At 42.8% G+C, this 18,619-nt stretch overlaps 2 protein-coding genes and 1 non-coding gene across 4 annotated transcripts; all 3 read left to right on the forward strand.

Annotated features, from left to right (window-relative positions):
• The first annotated feature begins 1,988 nt into the window (after positions 1-1,988).
• On the forward strand, positions 1,989-8,444 carry RBM34 (RNA binding motif protein 34). The gene is made up of 10 exons (XM_058836223.1): positions 1,989-2,208; positions 2,320-2,462; positions 3,490-3,709; positions 4,282-4,341; positions 4,903-4,946; positions 5,432-5,515; positions 5,735-5,798; positions 5,945-5,987; positions 7,219-7,337; positions 8,065-8,444. Exons 1-10 carry the CDS (start codon positions 2,017-2,019, stop codon positions 8,374-8,376), a joined length of 1,281 nt encoding a protein of 426 aa, XP_058692206.1. The 5' UTR covers positions 1,989-2,016; the 3' UTR covers positions 8,377-8,444.
• Positions 8,445-9,259: 815 nt separating this feature from the next.
• TOMM20 (translocase of outer mitochondrial membrane 20) lies at positions 9,260-17,620 on the forward strand. 2 transcript variants are annotated; one of them, XM_058835299.1, is made up of 5 exons: positions 9,260-9,498; positions 14,718-14,764; positions 15,478-15,559; positions 15,838-15,980; positions 17,114-17,620. In XM_058835299.1, the coding sequence occupies exons 1-5, from the start codon at positions 9,375-9,377 to the stop codon at positions 17,156-17,158; spliced, it is 441 nt and encodes a 146-aa protein (XP_058691282.1). In that variant the 5' UTR covers positions 9,260-9,374; the 3' UTR covers positions 17,159-17,620. The 2 variants fall into 2 exon arrangements, with proteins under 2 accessions (XP_058691282.1, XP_058691283.1); XM_058835300.1 differs by lacking the exon at positions 9,260-9,498 and adding an exon at positions 14,250-14,508.
• LOC131578372 (small nucleolar RNA SNORA14) lies at positions 10,344-10,478 on the forward strand. The gene has a single exon (XR_009277463.1). It is a non-coding gene; the product is annotated as a small nucleolar RNA SNORA14 (small nucleolar RNA).
• Positions 17,621-18,619: the final 999 nt, after the last annotated feature.

The following is an 18,619-nucleotide window of genomic DNA, read 5'->3' on the forward strand; positions in this document are numbered from 1 at the left end:
TCCATCGTCTTTTTTCAGCAGAAGGCGAAAGCGTGGCCCATCATTTAGGCAGAGCCAGTTGAAACAAGCTACTGCCTGTAGTTCAGGTGACCAAAATACTGTTACCCCTGCAAGGTGACAGATTACTGATGAAACTGACAGGAACAATCCATGACAAATGAGCTTTGGAAACAATGACTGTGTTAAAAATTACAATGATCCAAGACTGACAGGGGTAATTTTAATATTTTCAGTGAAGATACTAAGAGGATATTTTCGTCTGTTTAAGTTCAGTGGAATCAGCTTCATGGTAGTTCAGTTCTGCTTTTGGGTTTCAGTAGGCATAAGGGGTATGGATGTTACTGTGGGCTACATCTGGGCAAGCAAGATTCAAATTCAGCTCTTCACCCGCTACTAGTTCTGGATCACCTCTCAGTTTTAGTGCCAGCATGTTTGCTTTGATGTGACAGTTACTCTGGGATCTGGGGGGGGATTTGTTTACTTTTTAAAACAGGGATCATTGGTCAGCTCCCTTCTCTCAAGTCAAGTTTTTGCATAAATAGGATTTTTCATTTTCCTTAATACAGAGATTATTTAATTTTCATCACATCTCTGATACATTTTAGCAGCTAGTCAAACATTTGTCTGAACGTTATGTTGCACCTCTTCTGTGAAGTAGTCTGTAAATGTTCCTCTCCGGATACGTGGAACCACTTGTCTCTCGTAAGTAAGAAAGGAAGATACCTTTGGCAAGCTGTTAGCCCATGCTCCAGTGGGTCAAACCTGAGCTGCTTTTCAGGGAACATACTATACGAGCTTTCTGTGTGTGAGTCCCCTGCCTGGCACATGCACTCTGCTTGCAGCTGAGGCAGTTTGCCACTAGCAGTGCCTGCTGGGCTGTGCCCGTACTCCTGAGTGCCTGCTTGGATCATGATCCCAAAGGTGAAGCAAGGCAAATACCCCCTGCTCTGTTCTCTACACCTTAGCTGAGGGACAGACAGGTTTGTGTCACAACTGATCGTGTTGGGAATAGCTGAGATTGGCGTGTGCTGAGGGAAAACGCCTTATTTGAAGGCTCTGCAGTGCTCCCACCTCCCCTTAATTGCAGTTTCCATTGATACTGGCCCATATTTATGACTGGGTAGTTCCCACTGTGGAATTTTCCTGTTGGCACAGGGGTTGAACTTGCTCTCGGGCAGAGTTCCTGGAGGCTGTATGCCTCTTGCTGAGTTTCACTGGCCATGAGTCTCTGAAGTGGGCTGGATGATGGTTGAGCCCGTTCTGCCCCTCCTGTGTCACTACAGTGCCGCTCTCCTGTGTGAAGGCAGATTGGAGAAGCCACTACAAATCACGTAGCAGCCACCTGCCCCTTTTCAAGGATTTGTGTATTCTCTTGGGCTGAGCCCATCCACGAGGGTCACCACCTTTCCTGGCACCCAGCAGGCAAGGCAGGGGCGATTCCTGGTGAACGTGTCAAGACCAACACTTCCATTCAACAGCTGGGTTGCTTGTTTAGCCTTCAGTTGGATGCTGGTGCCAACAGAGCTGCTTAGAGTGGCAGCTCAAAGAGTGCATCAAATGTGTAACAAGACGGCCAAAGTACTGTCAGGTTTACTTCAGCTCCCCTTGGAACTGAGGGTCGTGGGAAATTGGTGAGACCGCCTCTCATCGCGCGCTCATCACAGAATCAATTAGGTTGGAAAAGACCTCTGAGATCATGAAGTACAACCTTATGACCAAACACCACCATGTCAACTAGACCATGGTACTAAAAGGACCATGTCCAGTCTTTCCTTAACCCAGGCATGCTGACCCCACCACCTCCCTGGCAATCCGTTCCAGTATCCGATCATCCTTCCTGTGAAGATGTTCCTCTTCATGCTCAACCTCAGTCTCCGCTGGCACAGCCTGTGTCCCTCCGCTGCTGATGCTGGCTCTTTCCAGGATGCGAAGCGGCTCCCAGCCCGGGAACACCTCCCGGCCCCGCGCGTCGGAAGTGACGCGGCCGCGCCCGTTCCGCCGCGCTCGGTGTCCGCCATGCGGGGCCGCCGGGGCGGCGCGGGGCAGCGGCGGCCGGCGGCGGCCGAGCGGGGGCAGGAGCGGGAGCAGGGCGAGCCCTACGTGCTGGGGCAGGTGTCCGGCAGCCTCGGGGCGGCCGCGGCGCCCGCTGCGCCCCTCGCTCGCCTCTTCCGCGCCGCCGCCCCGCCGGTGCTGGTGGCTGTGCCGGGGGTGAGTGAGCCCGGCAGCGGCGCTCCAAATAAATTGCGGTATGTGAAGTAACTTCAGGGCGTTCCTGGGATTTTGTCCTTCAAGTCTGTTTCTCTTACCACTTTTTTAAAGGGAAATAAGAAAAGGAAGCGTGCAGAAGAAGGGGAGAAAGTGTCAGAAGACCAGAGCTTATCCGTCATAGAAGAACCTCCGGTAAAAGCGAAGAAGGCCAGAAAAAAGGAACGTTCAGAAGCAGAGAAAAAACTGACAGAGAGGTGAGTAGGTGACACCATTCTATAGTAAAATTAAATTCCCTAGCATCTACATTAATTGCAATATGAGTTCGATGAAACAACGAAGTTCTCGTCTACTCATCTTCAGCTTGGTGTGTAAGATTATTTTTGAGATTGTGCAAATTTTCTGTAGTTTTCCCCTGAAGGAGAAAGTAGTGCAGCTTCTTGAAACTCTAGGTCTGTGAAGTGCAAGTGCCCTGCTAGAGAGCCATGAGGTCCAGCGGCTGGAGATGTAAACACATGGATCTAGTTCTCTCTGGCTCGGGAGATGCTTTCTAGCTGTCCTTGGCTTTATCCAGCAGAGGTGGTTTCAGCAGGAGCAAGGTGCGAGGCACAGTGAGCTGTCCGTGGCCTCTGCAGTGACACAGAAGCTCTCTGTGACTCTCTTATAAATACTTGAAGTGAGGTGCTTCAGAGCAGGCTGGAAGCTGCTCGCTCTACAATGCAGTTCGGATAGTAAAGTGAACTGGATTGTAGCACAAGGCGAGCCCCTCATCCTGTCCCTGGCACTGGGCCCATGGAACCTGTTTGCTGTGTTTGTGTCTGTAGCCTTCCAGAGGCTCCTTCAGATCTGCTCCTTGTTTCTGCTCTTATGGCAGGTTGGGATAGAGAGAGACTTGTTACTGCATGGCAGTATTCCAGAGGTTTGTTCTGAGTCTCCTGCATACTGAGAAGGATTAAATCTGTTCTAAGTTCTAATATAATGCAAAGATTATTTCTTTCCCCTTCAATTTTAGAGGCTATCAAATTATTTAATCCTGAAGTATTTCTGTATTACTCCTGGTAAACAGTGAATGCGGTGTCCTGGGGACAGGAAGTAGTTTTTCATGTTACTGAATGGTCAGATACATTTGTTTAATGCAGAATGAGCAAAATAATGTTTGAAATTTTAGAGTTAAAGCATAATTTCAAATGTAAGTTAAAATATCTTGGAGGCTTCAGTTCTTTGACCCCAAACCCCTTGCTTTTTTTCCCATGAATTGTAACCTGCCTGTTTGTTTCCGGTCAGAGAGAACGCTTTACAGCAGGCAGATGAAGAGGAGGATCAAAAATTGTTTCAAAACAAAGCAAAGCAAAAGAAAAAGGCTTCTCAAGCCATCACCAAAAGTGTTGTTAATTCAGCCACGAGTGCTGCGGCAAAACAGCAGAAGATAAACAGGGTGGCAGATGAAGCAGCAGACAGAAGAACGGTTTTTGTTGGAAACTTGCCTGTCAGCTGTACTCTTCAGGTGCGTGGGTGGGTTCTGTCTGCTAAAGGATTGAAAGGAGGTGCAGCAGTCCTCAGTTTGAGAGGATGTTTCCAGCTGGGAAGTCACAGACACTTGTGATTGGAACTGCTTTTGGGAAAGCAGGGAATGGTGCTTGTTCTCAGAAACCATTATAGACAATCTCTGCTTTCCTGCAGTTGGACTTCTGCAGCAGGAGATGCAGTGACTCTCTCTTGAGTGAATTGGTCAGTTCCTTGTCAGTGAAAAAATGACTGAATAAATGAGAACTGCATTTACAAAATTACTCTGCTTCTAATTTTGCATGCAAACAGTGCTTCAGATTGTAACACTAAACAAGTTAAGTGTATACTTTATTCTGTAGTAAGAGGCAGGACTTCAGTTTTGGCGATCTGTAGAAGAAGATGCTGCCACAAAAATAGTTATGAATTACTTGCATTTGTTTTAGTAGCACATTAAGGGACCTCCTATAAGTAAAAGGAAAACAGTGTAAGAATGGTATCACTTATAAATACTAAAAAATAATTTTAATTAGCAGGTTGAAAAGTGTACTGAGTGTAACATCATCTGTTTAGGTACTGAAATCTCTTTTTAAGAAGTATGGACAAATCCAATCCATTCGCTTCCGATCTCTGGTATGTTATTTCCTTTAATGTTATATAACAAAATTATTTGTTGATGTTAAAGGGCAGTAGTATATGAAAGGCTTGTACCTTCACTAGTTCAGAAGTGGTTTGGGATATGTGGGTTTTGCTATTAGAAGAAGCCTTGGAGATGTTACCCCTGGAGCACCAGAGATACATATTTCCTGTAGCAGCAGCAGCAGCTGATCCAGGATCAGAGCTTTACATTCTCCGAAAGAGGAATGCCATTATTATTGCTGGTTTGGCTGAGGCATTCCTCACCTGTTTTTAAATCATAGTACCAAAGACATTATTGTAAATCAGGCTACTCACTAAAATAGTTGATGATAACTCACTTGGAACACAAGAAACATGTCAAAGTCAAGACAAGCTCTTTAACTCTGAGGGTTTTTTAGACCATCTCTAGGTCCAGCCACTTCTGGCCTTTTCTCCCTGTACTGGCTGTGTTGCTTTGGGTGGCCCCTGCTTGAATTCATCTTTGTCTTAGGGAAAAACTCATTGTGGTAAATTGATGCTAGGCCCACCTAACGCAAGCTCTTTTTATCTTTTAAGATTCCAGCAGAAGATACTGTATCCAAAAAGGTAGCGGCAATCAAGTAGGTTCCCCTTGTGAATTTTGTGTATTTTTCAAGGCTTAAACAGTATTTAAATGCTGGTCATTAAAAGTTTGTCTGTATTAGGTCTTTTTTATGTATTTTGTGTTCCTTTGTCTTTTGTCATTAATACCTTTGTGGGTATTAAGTTTTCTCAACAAGTAATAAAGAATTATGTGCCATGTGTACTTGTAATTTGTTACCTGAGGTTGCATTTCTTATATTTTAGGAAGGAGGAAGATGCTAAAAGTCTTTAATTTCTTCAGATATGTTTATGAGCTGAGGAAGCTTGCTCAGGGTGCATATATGGGCTGAACAAGATGTACAGTGGGACTCCCTTGCATGTACAGGGGTAGCTTGACCTGCAAGGGAAATGAAGTTGGTGTGCACAGAACAAGCAGAGGCATGAAAGTGCTCAGCAAGAGGTGCCTGTGCACTGCACAGCATCAGCAGGATTTGAGCAGTAACGTGTCCTTTTCCCATTCCAGGCGTAAGGTGCACCCGAATGCAAAGTTCGTCAATGCCTACGTGGTCTTTAAGGAAGAATGTGATGCCCAGAAGGCTCTGAAGGAGTAAGTTTCAGTTTTGTTCCTCATTCCCTGTTGAAGGAGTAGTTCAGGTAGATTTATAGCTGAATTTAAACCACCTCCCCTCTTTTGCTTGAATCAGAATAAAATGTTGTTCAAACTTCAAAGTAACAACTTTGCTTTTGGAGTACTGCTATGCAGTGACATTGTCAAATACGTAACGATTATTTCACTTCTGAAACCTTTTGTTTTTGACCACAAAAGGAATGGAACAGAAATTGCTACTGGATTTCACATCAGAGTTGACACTGCATCTAAAACCAGTTCAGTAAGTAAGATGTGTGGCTAGAAATCCCCTTTTCTGCTTTGGTTGTGTGGTTTTTATTGGTTTTATTGGTTTGGTTTGGTTTTTTTCTGGATCAAATAACTTCTGGATCAAAAAACTTACTGTCCCGTCTCTCTTGTTTCCTTTAGCATGACAATAAACGATCTGTATTCTTGGGAAATCTTTCATATGGTAAGCCTGAAATGGATTGTTATGCATCATTGATTTGCATTTATGGAATGGTTTACATTAGGCTTTTTATTTCTTGGTATTAGGTGGATAAATACCTTTTGCTGGAGGTAATTTTTATTTGTTAATTAAAACACCTAAAGAGATTGGAAGTTTCTGTCCGGTTCTGCACATTGATTGTTTCCTTTATTGTAGGCAGCACTGCAAGTGCTTTTAGTTCTTGTTGCTTCATGTTTTTTATATAAATACAACTAAGTTGCATAGGCCATGGCTTTTCTAAACTGCTCAGGGGTTACCAATACCTGTTTGTGAACCAATTCCAAATGATGGACAGTGATGGCTTCTCCTTTTGGTGCTTTCTGTGAACCACAGGCTTGAGTGACTCTGTGCAGGCAGGGCTAAAACTGGGATATGACGATCCTTGTGGGCCAATTTCAACTCAGAATATTCTGTGATTTGCTGTGCTCTGAAATGACTTCAACTGCTTGGACCTTTCTCAGCATGTCTAGGTCCCATTGCTGTAGTTATACCCCTACTATTGAGTTTAGCCCCTCCCCTCAGCAGAGAGATGTTTATATATATCTACGTCAGGGGATTCCATGAAGTGTACCTATACAAAAAAGATAAAATAACCTTTATTTTTTCATTTTTGTGGCATCTGTGATGGCACATCAGATTTGTCTGCCTAGGCATAAGGTGGAGAAAGGCTCATGCACCCAGCAATTATCAGAATAATTGCATAGCAGCCGTGGTTGGAAACTGTAAATCCCTTCTCCCCCATTCAGCTAAAATTCACGGCTCAGTCAATGAGCAGTTGAAGAACTGCCAGCTCAAGCTCATTATCAACAGCATTAATTCTTAGAAAGAAATTCTGGCATAAGGAGGAGCTATAAAATTGTATAGCAGGATTCTTAATTTCTGCTATGTTCCAAGCATAAATGAAATAATTTGAAAAATCTATTTCCGTTTTTGCCTTAGTTCTTTGTGATTTATGTCGTACTCTTCAGAGCTGGAGAAGCAGTGACTCAGTAACTGTCAGAGCAAATAGCCCTGCATAAAGTGTGCATTGTCAGCTTGCTGGGCTTTTTCTGAACCACTGGTATTTGTCTACCTATCCGTATTCCCTATTGTTTGTGTCCCTGAGTGGCTAAATGTGAACTAACTGGATGTGGGCCAGGCTTTCACAGCCGTGTGTTTCCCTGAAGAAGCATCTGTCCCCTTGTGTTGCCTGCAGACATCTGCGACGATGCCGTGCGGGAGCACTTCCATGACTGCGGAGACGTGGTGGGAGTGCGAGTGGTGAGAGACTGGAGGACGGGCCTGGGGAAAGGCTTCGGCTACGTCCTCTTTGAGGTACGCGTGCACCTTTGCACCAGCACATGGGGAGTTCTTCAAAACCTCAGTTGGGGTCTGCCTTTAGAGCATTTCTATTCTCTTTTTAGTAATTCTTTGGGGTTTGTGTGTGTGTGTGTGTGTATGTATGAAGTTAAATGGCAGCCTTGTTGCGGATGGTGAAAGCAGCTTGGAAGACGGTGCTGCAGAAGCAGATACAAAACAAAGTATCATAGGTTTTGTACACACTGGGGTGGAAGAAGTGACTTTACCTTAAAGACTTAAAGGAGGGACAGATGAGTTCATTTGGTGTAACTCCAATGTTCTCCCATTTCTTATGTGTCAAAATGTGAGTGGAATTCTTTCCTGCAGCTGGTTTGCGTACCAGTTCTTCACTTTTGATTCAGTACAACTTCCTTTCTCATGCAAGTCTCCCAGCCTCATTTTCCTTAGTTCATTTCCTACAGCCCAGTGCCTTTTTTCCCAATTTTTCCTTGTCTCTCTCTGCCTCAGACTTTAGTGTCTCACTGTAAGCTGTTTCATAGCCTGTTTTCAAGTGTCTGTGCCTCAGTGTGTGGGGGTGCTGGTGTTCCTGAGCAGAGCTGTTGTGTCATTCCCTAAAGAGAGTGGTTTGAGTGCTCTGCATTGTAAAATCCTGCTTACCAATTTCCAAGACAGGTAAGTGTTTGTTTGAAAGCACTCAGCTGGGAAGTAATGCTGCTTTTAAAGGGGCTCTCTGGTTTTGTAGAACACAGATGCTGTACATCTTGCTCTGAAACTCAACAACTCTGTTCTGATGGGAAGAAAGATACGAGTGCAGCGCGTGGTGGACAAGAAGAAAGCACAGAAAAATCCCGACAAGTCTCATGCTACCAAGGACAGAGTTGATAAGAAGAAGAAAAAAGAAAAGAGCTGCTCTAACAATTCTTTTGTTGGTGAGAAAGCAACCCCATTAAAGAAGAGCACGAAACCAAAAAGACTAAAAACTACTCCCAAGAGTAAAGCTGGGAAAAAAAAACAGTCCTTTGATAAAAATCAGTCCAGTAAAAATGCTAATTAGTGTTACAAGGATGGATGTATATGAGTGGCTTTTATATGTGAGAGTGTCATAAATTTTGTTTGCTAATACAGTTGTTGTCCTTCTTGGTGTTTGCTCTGGGGCATTTGGCTTCTCCCGGAAGGCAGCAGGAGGTGCTGCTTGATTTTATTCCTGTGTTCCAGGAATCTGTCTCCAGCTGAGGTCTTGCTGCAGAGGCTAACTGTGAATTCTTTTTTTTTTTGGGTTATGTAGGATTACCCACAATGGCTATAGAAGAAAGTGACTCACATTCACACTGGGTCTGTGACGAAATAGAAATTGCTACCTTGATTTGGGTGGCTGCTTTGTTGTGCAGAGAAGGGCAGAGGAGCTGGTGAAGGGTCTGGGAGAACAGATCTTAAGAGGAGCGGCTGGGGGAGCTGGGGACTTTTAGCCGGGAGAAAAGAAAGCTCAGGGATGGCCTTACCACTCTCTACAGCTCCCTGAAAGGCGACTGTAGCCAGGTGGGGGCCGGTCTCTTCTCCCTGGCAGTAAGGGACAGGATGACAGGACGTAGCCTCAAGCTGTGCCTTAGTTCAGGTTGGACATCAGGAGGAATTTCTCTGCAGAAAGCATGGCTAGACATCGGGCTGGGCTGTCCAGGGAGGTGCTGGAGTCACCATCGCTGGAGGTGTTTAAGGGAAGCCTGGACGTGGCACTGAGTGCCGTGGTTGACTTGGTGTTGTTGGGTCAGGCTGGACGCGGTAATTCGAGGGCTCTTTCCCGGGATCCCGTTTCCCGCTCCCGCGCCCCTCACGGCTCTTGGCGGGCAAACGCCGACGCCCAGGCCACGCCCCTCCGCTCGCGCATGCGCCCCGGCCTCGGCGCAGGCACTGCGAGAGTCGCCCTGTGCCGGCGTGGGCTGATGACGTGAGCGGAAGCGAGGAGGGGTCCTTTCCCTGTGCCCGCTCGCCCCAAGGTGCCTGCGGAGCTCGGCGCGGGCCGCGCGGCGGGAGCGGCGCGGGGGCGGCGGCAGCGCCATGATGGTGGGCAGGACCAGCGCCATCGCCGCGGGGCTCTGCGGGGCGCTCTTCATCGGATACTGCATCTACTTCGACCGCAAGAGGCGGAGCGACCCCAATTTCAAGAACCGGCTGCGGGAGCGTGAGTGTCCCGGGGCGCCCCCTCCCCTTCCCTCCCGTCCCGTGCCGTCCCTCCCCGCCGCCGCGCCCTCCCCTCAGTGATCCCCCCGTTTCTCTCCCTCGCTCGGCCGCCCGGCGGGGCGCGGGAAGGCAGCACGTGTTGTAGCCGCAGCGCCGCCCCCGGGCCCGACCCGGACCCCCCGCCCCCTCTGCCCCAGGCCCCGGCGGCACTGCGGCCTCTCGCCGTCCCTTCGCCGAAACCGGGGCCGGGGCGCGGGTCACAGAGCCGCCAAAACTGGGAGATGCCTTCGAGTCCCGCCCAGCACTGCCACTGCATCCCCTGCAGCACTAACCAGCATCGCCCAGCGCCAGACACCGTCCCCTGCTGGACACCCCCAGGGGTCGCGGCTCCACCTTCTCCCTGGGTAACCTGTTCTAATGCCTGGCCACCCGAACGTCTCATCTAAATCTCCCATGTCTCAGCTGTAAGGCCGTTTTCTCTGGTCCTCTCACTGCCGGCAGGGTAGAAGAGACTGATCCCCACCTCACTACAGCCTGTTTTTAGACAGGGTCATCCCACCGGAGAGCGTTTGCTGTAGGTGTTTGGAACCTGTGGTTTCCGTCCATGCTTGGTTCAAATTCACCTCCCCACCGCCTTTTTTCTTCTCCAGTCTTGCTCTCCTACAGGCTCAGCAGTGCCATTAAAGGCACGACGTTTATGTGGTGATGCACTTCCTTTTTTATTTTATTTTTTTTCCCTTTTTTTTTTTTTTTGTGTGTGTTTGGAAGACGAGCAGGTAAAACAGTGGGATCTCTTACAGTGAAGTTGTTGCTGTGGTGAGGCAGGGGTCGGTGGTGTTTCATCAGCTGCATTCTAAACCCTCCTGGCAGCCCTGCCATTGGCTTCCAGGATAAGAATGAATGCCAGAGAAAACTGTTGATTAATCCAAGATGTAGAGCTCTTCTCCCGTGGCTCTTCATTATTTCACATCTTCAACATTTATTTAAACGTTTTAGTAATCAGTGGGGGTTTTAAATGCAGTTGTAGGCATGAGTACTGAAGGAACACAAATTAATCATGAGCAGTAAAGTGATACTTTTTATACTGAGTTATTTCTGTTGGGGTAATATGTATATTATTCCTTTGGTAACTAATCTGAAGATAAGAAGTTATCGTTAAGGTAAATTTTCCTGGAAAGTAAACATGATGTGATCAGCAGTTTCATGGATGGAAAAGTCAATAACTAGACTGGTTGAGAATGATTATTTACCTGATAGCATTGAAATGTGGTTTAACAGCTTTGGTTTTGCCTTCATGGATTGAATTTCCCTGGCCATTGTGGTCACTTAGCGGTGCATTAATTCTGATTTCCAGAATTTCCTCCACAGCAAGTTAGGTCTGTCAAATATTTCAGCTTCAGGCCCTCGCTCCTGTGTGTAGGATTTTGGGCAGATACCTCGTGTGTGTTCCAAGTCCTTTTCTCCCTGCAGTGCAAGTCATTAATTGGAAAATTTCAGTGCAGTTAACTGGTATGTGCTTGTTTTTCACAAGGAGACTCAATTTTCAGCAACATAATCAGCCGTGGGCCTTTTTTATGATGCCAAATATGCAGTAGGAGAAGGGCCGAATTACGTAAGGTTTTTGCAGAAGCACCAAAAATTATTTTTGGATTCCAGGTTTCCATAATCTGAGCCTCTATCCAGTCATGTTCTGAATAAACCTTAGAACTGCTCTGATTAAGAAATAAAATTAACTTTGAAGTGGAAAACAAATGCTTTTTGGCTTGATAGGAGGTGGCAGTTGTCATTTGGGGGACTTCATTGTAGGACTTACAGTCCTTGCACATGCTGCACTGGTCTGCATTTAGTTATTAGGCTTTATTTGTTTGGTTGTTACTTTTTTGGTAGTGTTACAGATAATTTAGTATGGATGCTTCAGCAGTGGTGCCAGGGATCTGGGTATTACAGCATTTTTACTGTTGGGTAGACAGGAATGCTTGGGCTGTAAAATACTTGACCAGGAAAGGTTCGGTGCAGCTGCCAGCTGCAGTTCTTCATGTGAAGATGCTCCACGTGTTGTGCAATAGTGGGGGTATGGGATGGAAAGCTTGGAGAAACCACCTTCACAGCACATCTTTTCCAGTAACCTTCTTAGGATAAGATCCTTTTTCAGCCTCTGTGATTCAGTGTCACCAGAATTTGGGAAGGATAGGAGACTTGACACATCCGTGGATTGCCTGTCATATTTCATCAAGCGCATGCTGACAAATGAAGAACCAGTTGGTTTTTTTGCCCTCCCAGTTACACTGCACATCTCTGTGTGCTGTGTTTGGGCCAAAGTTTACATTTGCAAAGGCCTGCCATAAAAATGAGGTGACCTGATTTAAGTTTCTGGGAAAAAAAATTTCCTGGAAGTTTCCGGAAGGCTTATAGAACTACTGGGCTTTGATTTTCCAGATGTCTTAATCTTATTTAGCAGGTTTGGGGGTGGGTTTTTTCTGTTGGGTTTTTTTTAGGTCTTGTTATTGCTGGTTTGGGGGCATGTCCAAAGTCTTGGGACCAAAAGATAGTAAAGCTATAAACATCTGTAGCTCCTGAGCTTACCTAGCTGTATTTTATGAATAAAATACTTCAGGTATGTTCACTGTTTGCCTTCTCGAACAAATAAAATAGAAGTACTCTGTTTTAAAACATAGACAGAGATGTCTTTGTTCAGAGATAGAATTTCTGACAATGCTGAATTTTGCCCAAGAGCACCTTCTGCCTGAACAGCAGAGTGAGAGGAGGGCAGTAGGCAGACTTCACTGGTGGGAGCTGAAAATGCAAATGGATTTTTGGGTTTTCTGCTTTGTGGGACTGGTTAGGAAATTACTCAGGGGCTTTTGCAACCCATGCCAGCAGGACAGGTCATCCATTTGATTCTCTTTTGAAACTTGTACCCTTGTACAAGAGTTCTGCCTGGAGGACCTGCAGTGTGACAGCTGCAGTTTAGCTTTGTGCTTTGGGTGCATGCACTGCATTTCTGTGAAAATAAAGATTCATTCTATGAAAGATTGCCTTACCCTTTTTAAAATGTGATTATCTCTTTAGAATAGAGGGAAGTGTTCCATTTTTGTGGAAGTCCCTGAGGGAAAATGAACTTGGGGGATTTTTTAGGTGTGGGGTGGGGTTTTTTGTTTGTTTGTTTTTTGAGCATTTTTACCTGTCAAAGCCATTACTTTCTGCTTGTCATATTAAAAATGTAACTTTGGGTTGTTATTGCAAAGATGCTTTGAAACTAGTGTTTCTTCCCAACCAGTATGGGAAGAATTCATAAATGTCCTTTAGAGTTACTTGGGTTTTCTAATTGTTTTAGCCAGTGAACTTTTAAAGAGCCTGTAAAAAAGTATTAAGAAGAGGGAAAAGAAGTTCCTTAGTAGTCAGACTTGATTTGGCTGATCATTTTTCAGTTTTAAAATCTTGGTGATTCTTCATATTCCTTCACTATTTTCAGGTTAAAGCATATGATTTCAAATCAGTGTCATCAGTGGTCAAAAGCTTTCATTAGTTCCAGTTACCCAGCATACCTTTTGTCTTGTTCTTTATTTCAGAATGCTTAACCTAGTGAATGATACCTTTCATTATATTTTAATAAGAAGGTATCATAGTCATGCCAAGAAAACACAATTTTCTCCTCAAAATGATGTACATATGTTAAGCTGTTATGCTTTGTATTGCTTTTTGGTGTTTTTGCTGAATGCACTACAGCTGCAATGTGGCTTGTTTTGATAGTAAAACATTTCAAATACTAAATTTTTTAAAATTTAATCTTTTGGATTTTATCTATTATCAAAACTTGTTTGCATAGTAGTGCAATTTAAAGTTTTGTGCAAATTAATGCTTCTGAAACGTTGGAGTGAGCTAATTGAAGCACTAACTTTCAAGGGAAATTCTTTAATATTGAAACCCACCAAAATGATAAAATTGTAGTAACTACAGTTCTATCCAACACGTTTTTCCATCTGTAGTGTAAAATAACATGCACAGGTCAGTTAGTTGTAGAAATCTAGATTCTAAGTTTTATTAATATGATGTGTTAAGGTGTTCCATCTAGTTAGAAACTCCATTTCTATGAAGAACACAAACTCATCAGTGAGTGCCACGTGCTAGGTTATCAGTATACTAGGGAATAATATTCCTGACTGTCTTCATCATGTGGACAAATGAAAATTTTTAATTACCGTGTGAAACTGCTAGTAATATTTGGAAGTGTTTCCAGCTTGTAAAATTGTATCGAAAGAAAAATCAGGGCTGTGTGATGGTTGATCTTTGTCAGTGTAAGAGTTTCCAGAGTAGACACTGAGGACAAAGAGAGAAAAGAACAGTTTAACCATAGGCTGTATTCAGAGGTTTTAGTGGTGTAACTATTTCAATTGATGAACTGAAGACCTACAAAAATGATTATTCTAAGGAAATTGCCAGTATGAAAATAATAATGCTTTCTTGTATGAAGAGATGCTGTTATAAAACTATCTTTATGCCTGCCTAGCTGCATTAAAAGCAACTTTAATTACACTAGTTTTGCTGGAGTAGTACAACTTCATGTAGCAGACCAACTTTTTGCCTTTAGGTTAGGCAGTTAAATCTGTAAATGTTTGTTCCATCTGTAAATGTTTGCTTCCCCCAGGTTTCAGAGATATGTGCTTTCCTATTGCTCTTGCTGGGGGAACCATGAGACACTGCCACTTATTAACTAGTTCCTAAGTCTTTGCTATAAAGTAGCTGAGAGAGTGCTCTGTGTGTGTCTGCTGTGGCCTGCTGAAGCTCCCCTTCCTTGGTGGTGCACCATGCACTTCAAAACTAGATAGCCTCGACTTACAGACAGTTCTACTGGGGCTTGTTGTTACAAGTCATGTAGCTGATTCCTGTATTACTCTAATTCTCTTTGCTTCCGTGTGCCTGCAGTGGATGAGGTGTGCTGTGCTGCTGCTGCTGTGCTGCCCTGCACAGCTGGTGTTTGCTGCAGTCATCAGGAGAAGAATTGCCATTTTGGGTTGGTGCTACTGCCAGTCCTCATTAGACCTCTAAATGATGCTCTGTTGCACTGAGTGGGTTGCAGTCTTGTGCTCAATCTTCAATATTTGGAATACATTGCCAGTTTCTTCTTTTGAAAAGGACTTTGATTTGTTCATGGTTTCAGATTATAATCTGAAGGGCTTTTTGATTGCAAATTGAAAATAAAAGACGTTTTTATTCTTACAGGAAGGAAGAAACAGAAGCTTGCCAAAGAGAGAGCAGGACTTTCCAAGGTAATACTGTGTTCAATAATGCAGTGCTATTTTGAAAGATGTTTCACTTGTATTATTTGAAAGCTTTACTTAAGGATTGGTTTTGATTCCAGGATTCCAAACACTCCTGCAAATATGCAGTCTTTAGGTTTTTTAATGCTCAGAAATAACTGTATGATTGTTCCTTTTTTGTGTCAGGCAGAGGAGTTATATTAGAAAGTACAACATTCACTGTGTGATTTGATGGTGTTTTCCTCTTTGTAATACGAACAAGGACTTTTCAGACTTTATTTTAAAATTACTGATGAGATACACTTATAACTGAACTTGATAGGTTGTTTTGCAATAAGTATTTGATTTCCTTTTCATTATTACCAATGGATCCAGAAAGAAAATATAAGATTTCTCTTGAACAATTGCAATAAAACAATAAAAACATAAACATAATGCGCCTTAGTATTTTGTTTGCTCCTAAAATGAACTGAGTAGAGGTATTTCAGGCTCTGTCTCTCTACAGATTTGTGATGCAGTGTTATGAGACCTGAGTCTGATTTTCAAAAAATATTCTGTGTACATTTAACTTAGTGATGACACTTGTTTCTTCAATTGTTTTTTCAGTGCCTGTGTAACAGTCGGGTTGTGTGCATGTTTAATTTCAGTTGAGAATATTTTCTGCTAACTTTTTATTAGCTGGTGTTTAAGGGCCGATTTAACTTTTACTGTGTGTGTTATAGTTGCCTGATCTGAAAGATGCTGAAGCAGTTCAGAAGTTTTTCCTTGAGGAGATTCAGCTTGGAGAGGAATTACTAGCTCAAGGTAATAATATTTTAGTTTCCTAAGGGTAAATTGTAAAATAATTTTTCTCTGACTTTGCTAGGAGATGACTTTTGTACACAAAGAAATTCTGGGGAGTCAAATTTGTCTAAGAAAATCTGCTTATTTGTTTCTGTGTGTTCAGAAAGTCCATCAAGAAAGGAGAACAGCTTAGTGTGCATTGATTCACTGTAATTTAATCCACTCGTAGTGGCTGTTTTGTGTAAAATGTGTTACAGTGTGGAAGATGCTTGATTTCAAAACACTGTATTGTCACACAGGTGAATACGAAAAAGGCGTTGATCACTTGACCAATGCCATTGCTGTGTGTGGGCAGCCGCAGCAGCTACTACAAGTTCTACAGCAGACTCTTCCACCACCAGTGTTTCAAATGCTTCTAACTAAGCTCCCTACAATAAGTCAGGTATGTGAAACATTCCCTGTTGCTTTGGTGTAGAAATAGCTGAAATACTTTATTTGCTACACCAGTCTTGAGTATCAGGTTTTGTAATCTGTTGTTTTTTTAATATGTTCAGTTAGATTAAAAGAAGCTGTTTTATTTCACCTGAGATGGTAAAAAGTGAATATAAAAATCATCATGTAACATTAATAGCAACCAGGATAAAATAGAAATACAAAACTTCTCTTGTGTGTAGGGTATGCTAAGTTCTTGAAGTAGAGCCATCTGACCACAGCTCTGATACTATAAGTGGATCCAGTGTTTCCCAAATACAAGTTGGGGGGATTGGAAAAAACAGTAACTTTATTGCACTGGGTCTTGAGGGTTTGGTTGGTTGGGTTTTTTTTAATTTACATTTCTACAAGTGTGTGTAAATGCTATGAAAGTTCATCAAAATTAATCTCTTGCATTTGCTACCCTGTTGCTTCTGGGGGCAGCTTTAGACACAAGATGTTAACTAGCACCAGAACCCCTGACAGTTTTGGAAGCTTGGGAGTTTCCCTGATGACAAAAGTGTTAGTAGCATTATGTATAAAATGCCCTCCCATTCTAGTCTGAGTACTGAGTGGGTAATATTGTTAATATGCTGGCAGGTGAGTCTGTTGTAAAATAAATGTTTTATGTTCTTAGAACTACAAGGGGACTCCCTAACAGTGTAACCTGACATAAAGCAGAGATTCAGTGCTGGGTATCGATTGTCTCTTCTTACAGCTCAGGCCTGGTTACATTTCAGGTTAAAGTCCATATAGTCAGTGGTAACACTGGAAAGTGTCAGGTACTTAAGACATAGGAGTTGGGGAAATGATTGAACAGAAATGTTCCCTAAGAGAACAGTGCCAGAAACCACATGAAGGTCATCACTTGAGGTTGATAGAATATTGTTTATCTGACTTTGGCTTTGTTACGTATTGCACTGTATGTAATTATTGTGGAACTGACTTCAAGAACTTAAGTCAAATAGATTGTCATTTTTAACTTTAATCAGTTTGTTCAGTAATTACACTGCTTAATGTTCAGTGTAAAATTACATTGCTTGATAATCAGTTGCCTACTGTCAATTTTATGTAATTGTGAATGAGTTTTTCTCCTTCTTACAGAGAATTGTAAATGCACAGTGCTTGGCTGAAGATGATGTTGAATGAGGTCACACCACAACAGGGGGAAAAAAGTTTTCTTACCCCAGAAGATGAGCATCAGTAGGGGGATAAAGGGGCAAACATAGTAGTTAATGGACTGTGTACCACATCGGGTTCTACCAGAGTTAAAATTAACTTTGTGTAGGTGGGTTTCGCAGGATTTTATTTATTATCCCAGTGAAAAGTGTATTTTGATAAGAATTCATTTTATAAATACACTGTGTTGAGTTATCAAAGTATCACTAACTTCATTATTATTAAAATACGCAGTTGTAATGTTGTACATATACAGACATAAAACTACGACCTATTAAAAACCCAGTGCTCATTTTTGAAAAAACGAAGTTATGGCAATAAAGATTTATCTGCACTTGTGTGTCCCTACAGTACTACTTTAAAATCCAGAATATTTGGGTGTCAGAGCAAATGATATAAAAATGACAACATTAAAATTTATTTTTAATGTTATGGCTGGTCTTCCAGTGCTTTTAATTACATTTAAAACCTTGTGTAATTTCCTGAGAAAATAAATTTATGATCATTTAAACAGTAAGAGATCAACTTAGAAGGAGATGCAGATCACAATGGTAATAGATGACTGGCTGCAGAAAGAATGACAAATCCGTTTCTGTCAGGAACAAAAACGTAAAGTGATCAATTAAAAACTACTGGCAAACTTGAAAGCTCTATTAATACAGGTGTCTGAAACAAAACTGTTTGGAATAGAACCTGGGCAGATTTTAAGAGCACAAAGGTTGGGATTTTTTGGAAACCTTGAAACACTGCAAGATAGACAGTTGACATTTCAGTCTGTAGTCTTCAAGACCATAGGAAATGGTTGATGACAGTCTTTTAAAGGCATTTGCCTTAAGGAAAAAAATTGCACTGATAAGGTAAGACAATTCTATCCCTAGGGTAAATTGCAAAGCTAATGGAATTAGATGTTGTACAGTTTCAGTATGGTGTGGAGAATTTTGCTTTGCCAGTGGAAAGAAGATAAATAATATACAAAGGCTCAAGTGAGTAAAAGTGTACTTATGAAAACAAACTTTTCTTGGGTAGAATCTTCTAAACATTGAAACAGACTGGCTTCTGCTATTCTCTGGGTTTGCTGTCAGCACTTAGGTGGCAGAAGAAACAATTAAAAATGTAAATGGCACAGTGATTTTTAGCCCAAGGAGAATGCTTTGAGGTGTCTTTCAGACCAGCTGACCATTAGTACTAACGATGCTGCTAGATGAATAGTAAGGTATTAGGTGACATAATCAAGTAGAAGTGAGGCTTTGAGAGTACTCTAGCTAACTCTGTCTTATTTCAGCCTTGTGCAAATTTCTTCAAAGGTATATTCTCCTCAGTGGTTCAGGAATTGCCTCACACAGGATTTTTGAGAGGTTAAGGGGATAGTTGATGGTGACCTAGCAGTCAGTACCTGGATTTGGAAGTAGAAGTGGCTCTTACTGAGTCATT

Source organism: Poecile atricapillus, chromosome 3 (assembly GCF_030490865.1).
Source record: "Poecile atricapillus isolate bPoeAtr1 chromosome 3, bPoeAtr1.hap1, whole genome shotgun sequence".
NCBI lineage: Eukaryota > Metazoa > Chordata > Aves > Passeriformes > Paridae > Poecile > Poecile atricapillus.

What these genes read in the sequence shown, in the direction of transcription:
- TOMM20 (XM_058835299.1), top strand. Translation starts at nt 9,375, where the DNA reads ATGATGGTGGGCAGGACCAGCGCCATCGCCGCGGGGCTCTGCGGGGCG. An exon ending in AGAGAGCAGGACTTTCCAAG is followed by an intron (nt 14,765 to 15,477) that starts GTAATACTGTGT and finishes TGTGTGTTATAG; the next exon opens with TTGCCTGATCTGAAAGATGC. An exon ending in AGAGGAATTACTAGCTCAAG is followed by an intron (nt 15,560 to 15,837) that starts GTAATAATATTT and finishes ATTGTCACACAG; the next exon opens with GTGAATACGAAAAAGGCGTT.
- RBM34 (XM_058836223.1), top strand. Translation starts at nt 2,017, where the DNA reads ATGCGGGGCCGCCGGGGCGGCGCGGGGCAGCGGCGGCCGGCGGCGGCC. An exon ending in CTGTCAGCTGTACTCTTCAG is followed by an intron (nt 3,710 to 4,281) that starts GTGCGTGGGTGG and finishes TCATCTGTTTAG; the next exon opens with GTACTGAAATCTCTTTTTAA. An exon ending in GCCCAGAAGGCTCTGAAGGA is followed by an intron (nt 5,516 to 5,734) that starts GTAAGTTTCAGT and finishes TGACCACAAAAG; the next exon opens with GAATGGAACAGAAATTGCTA.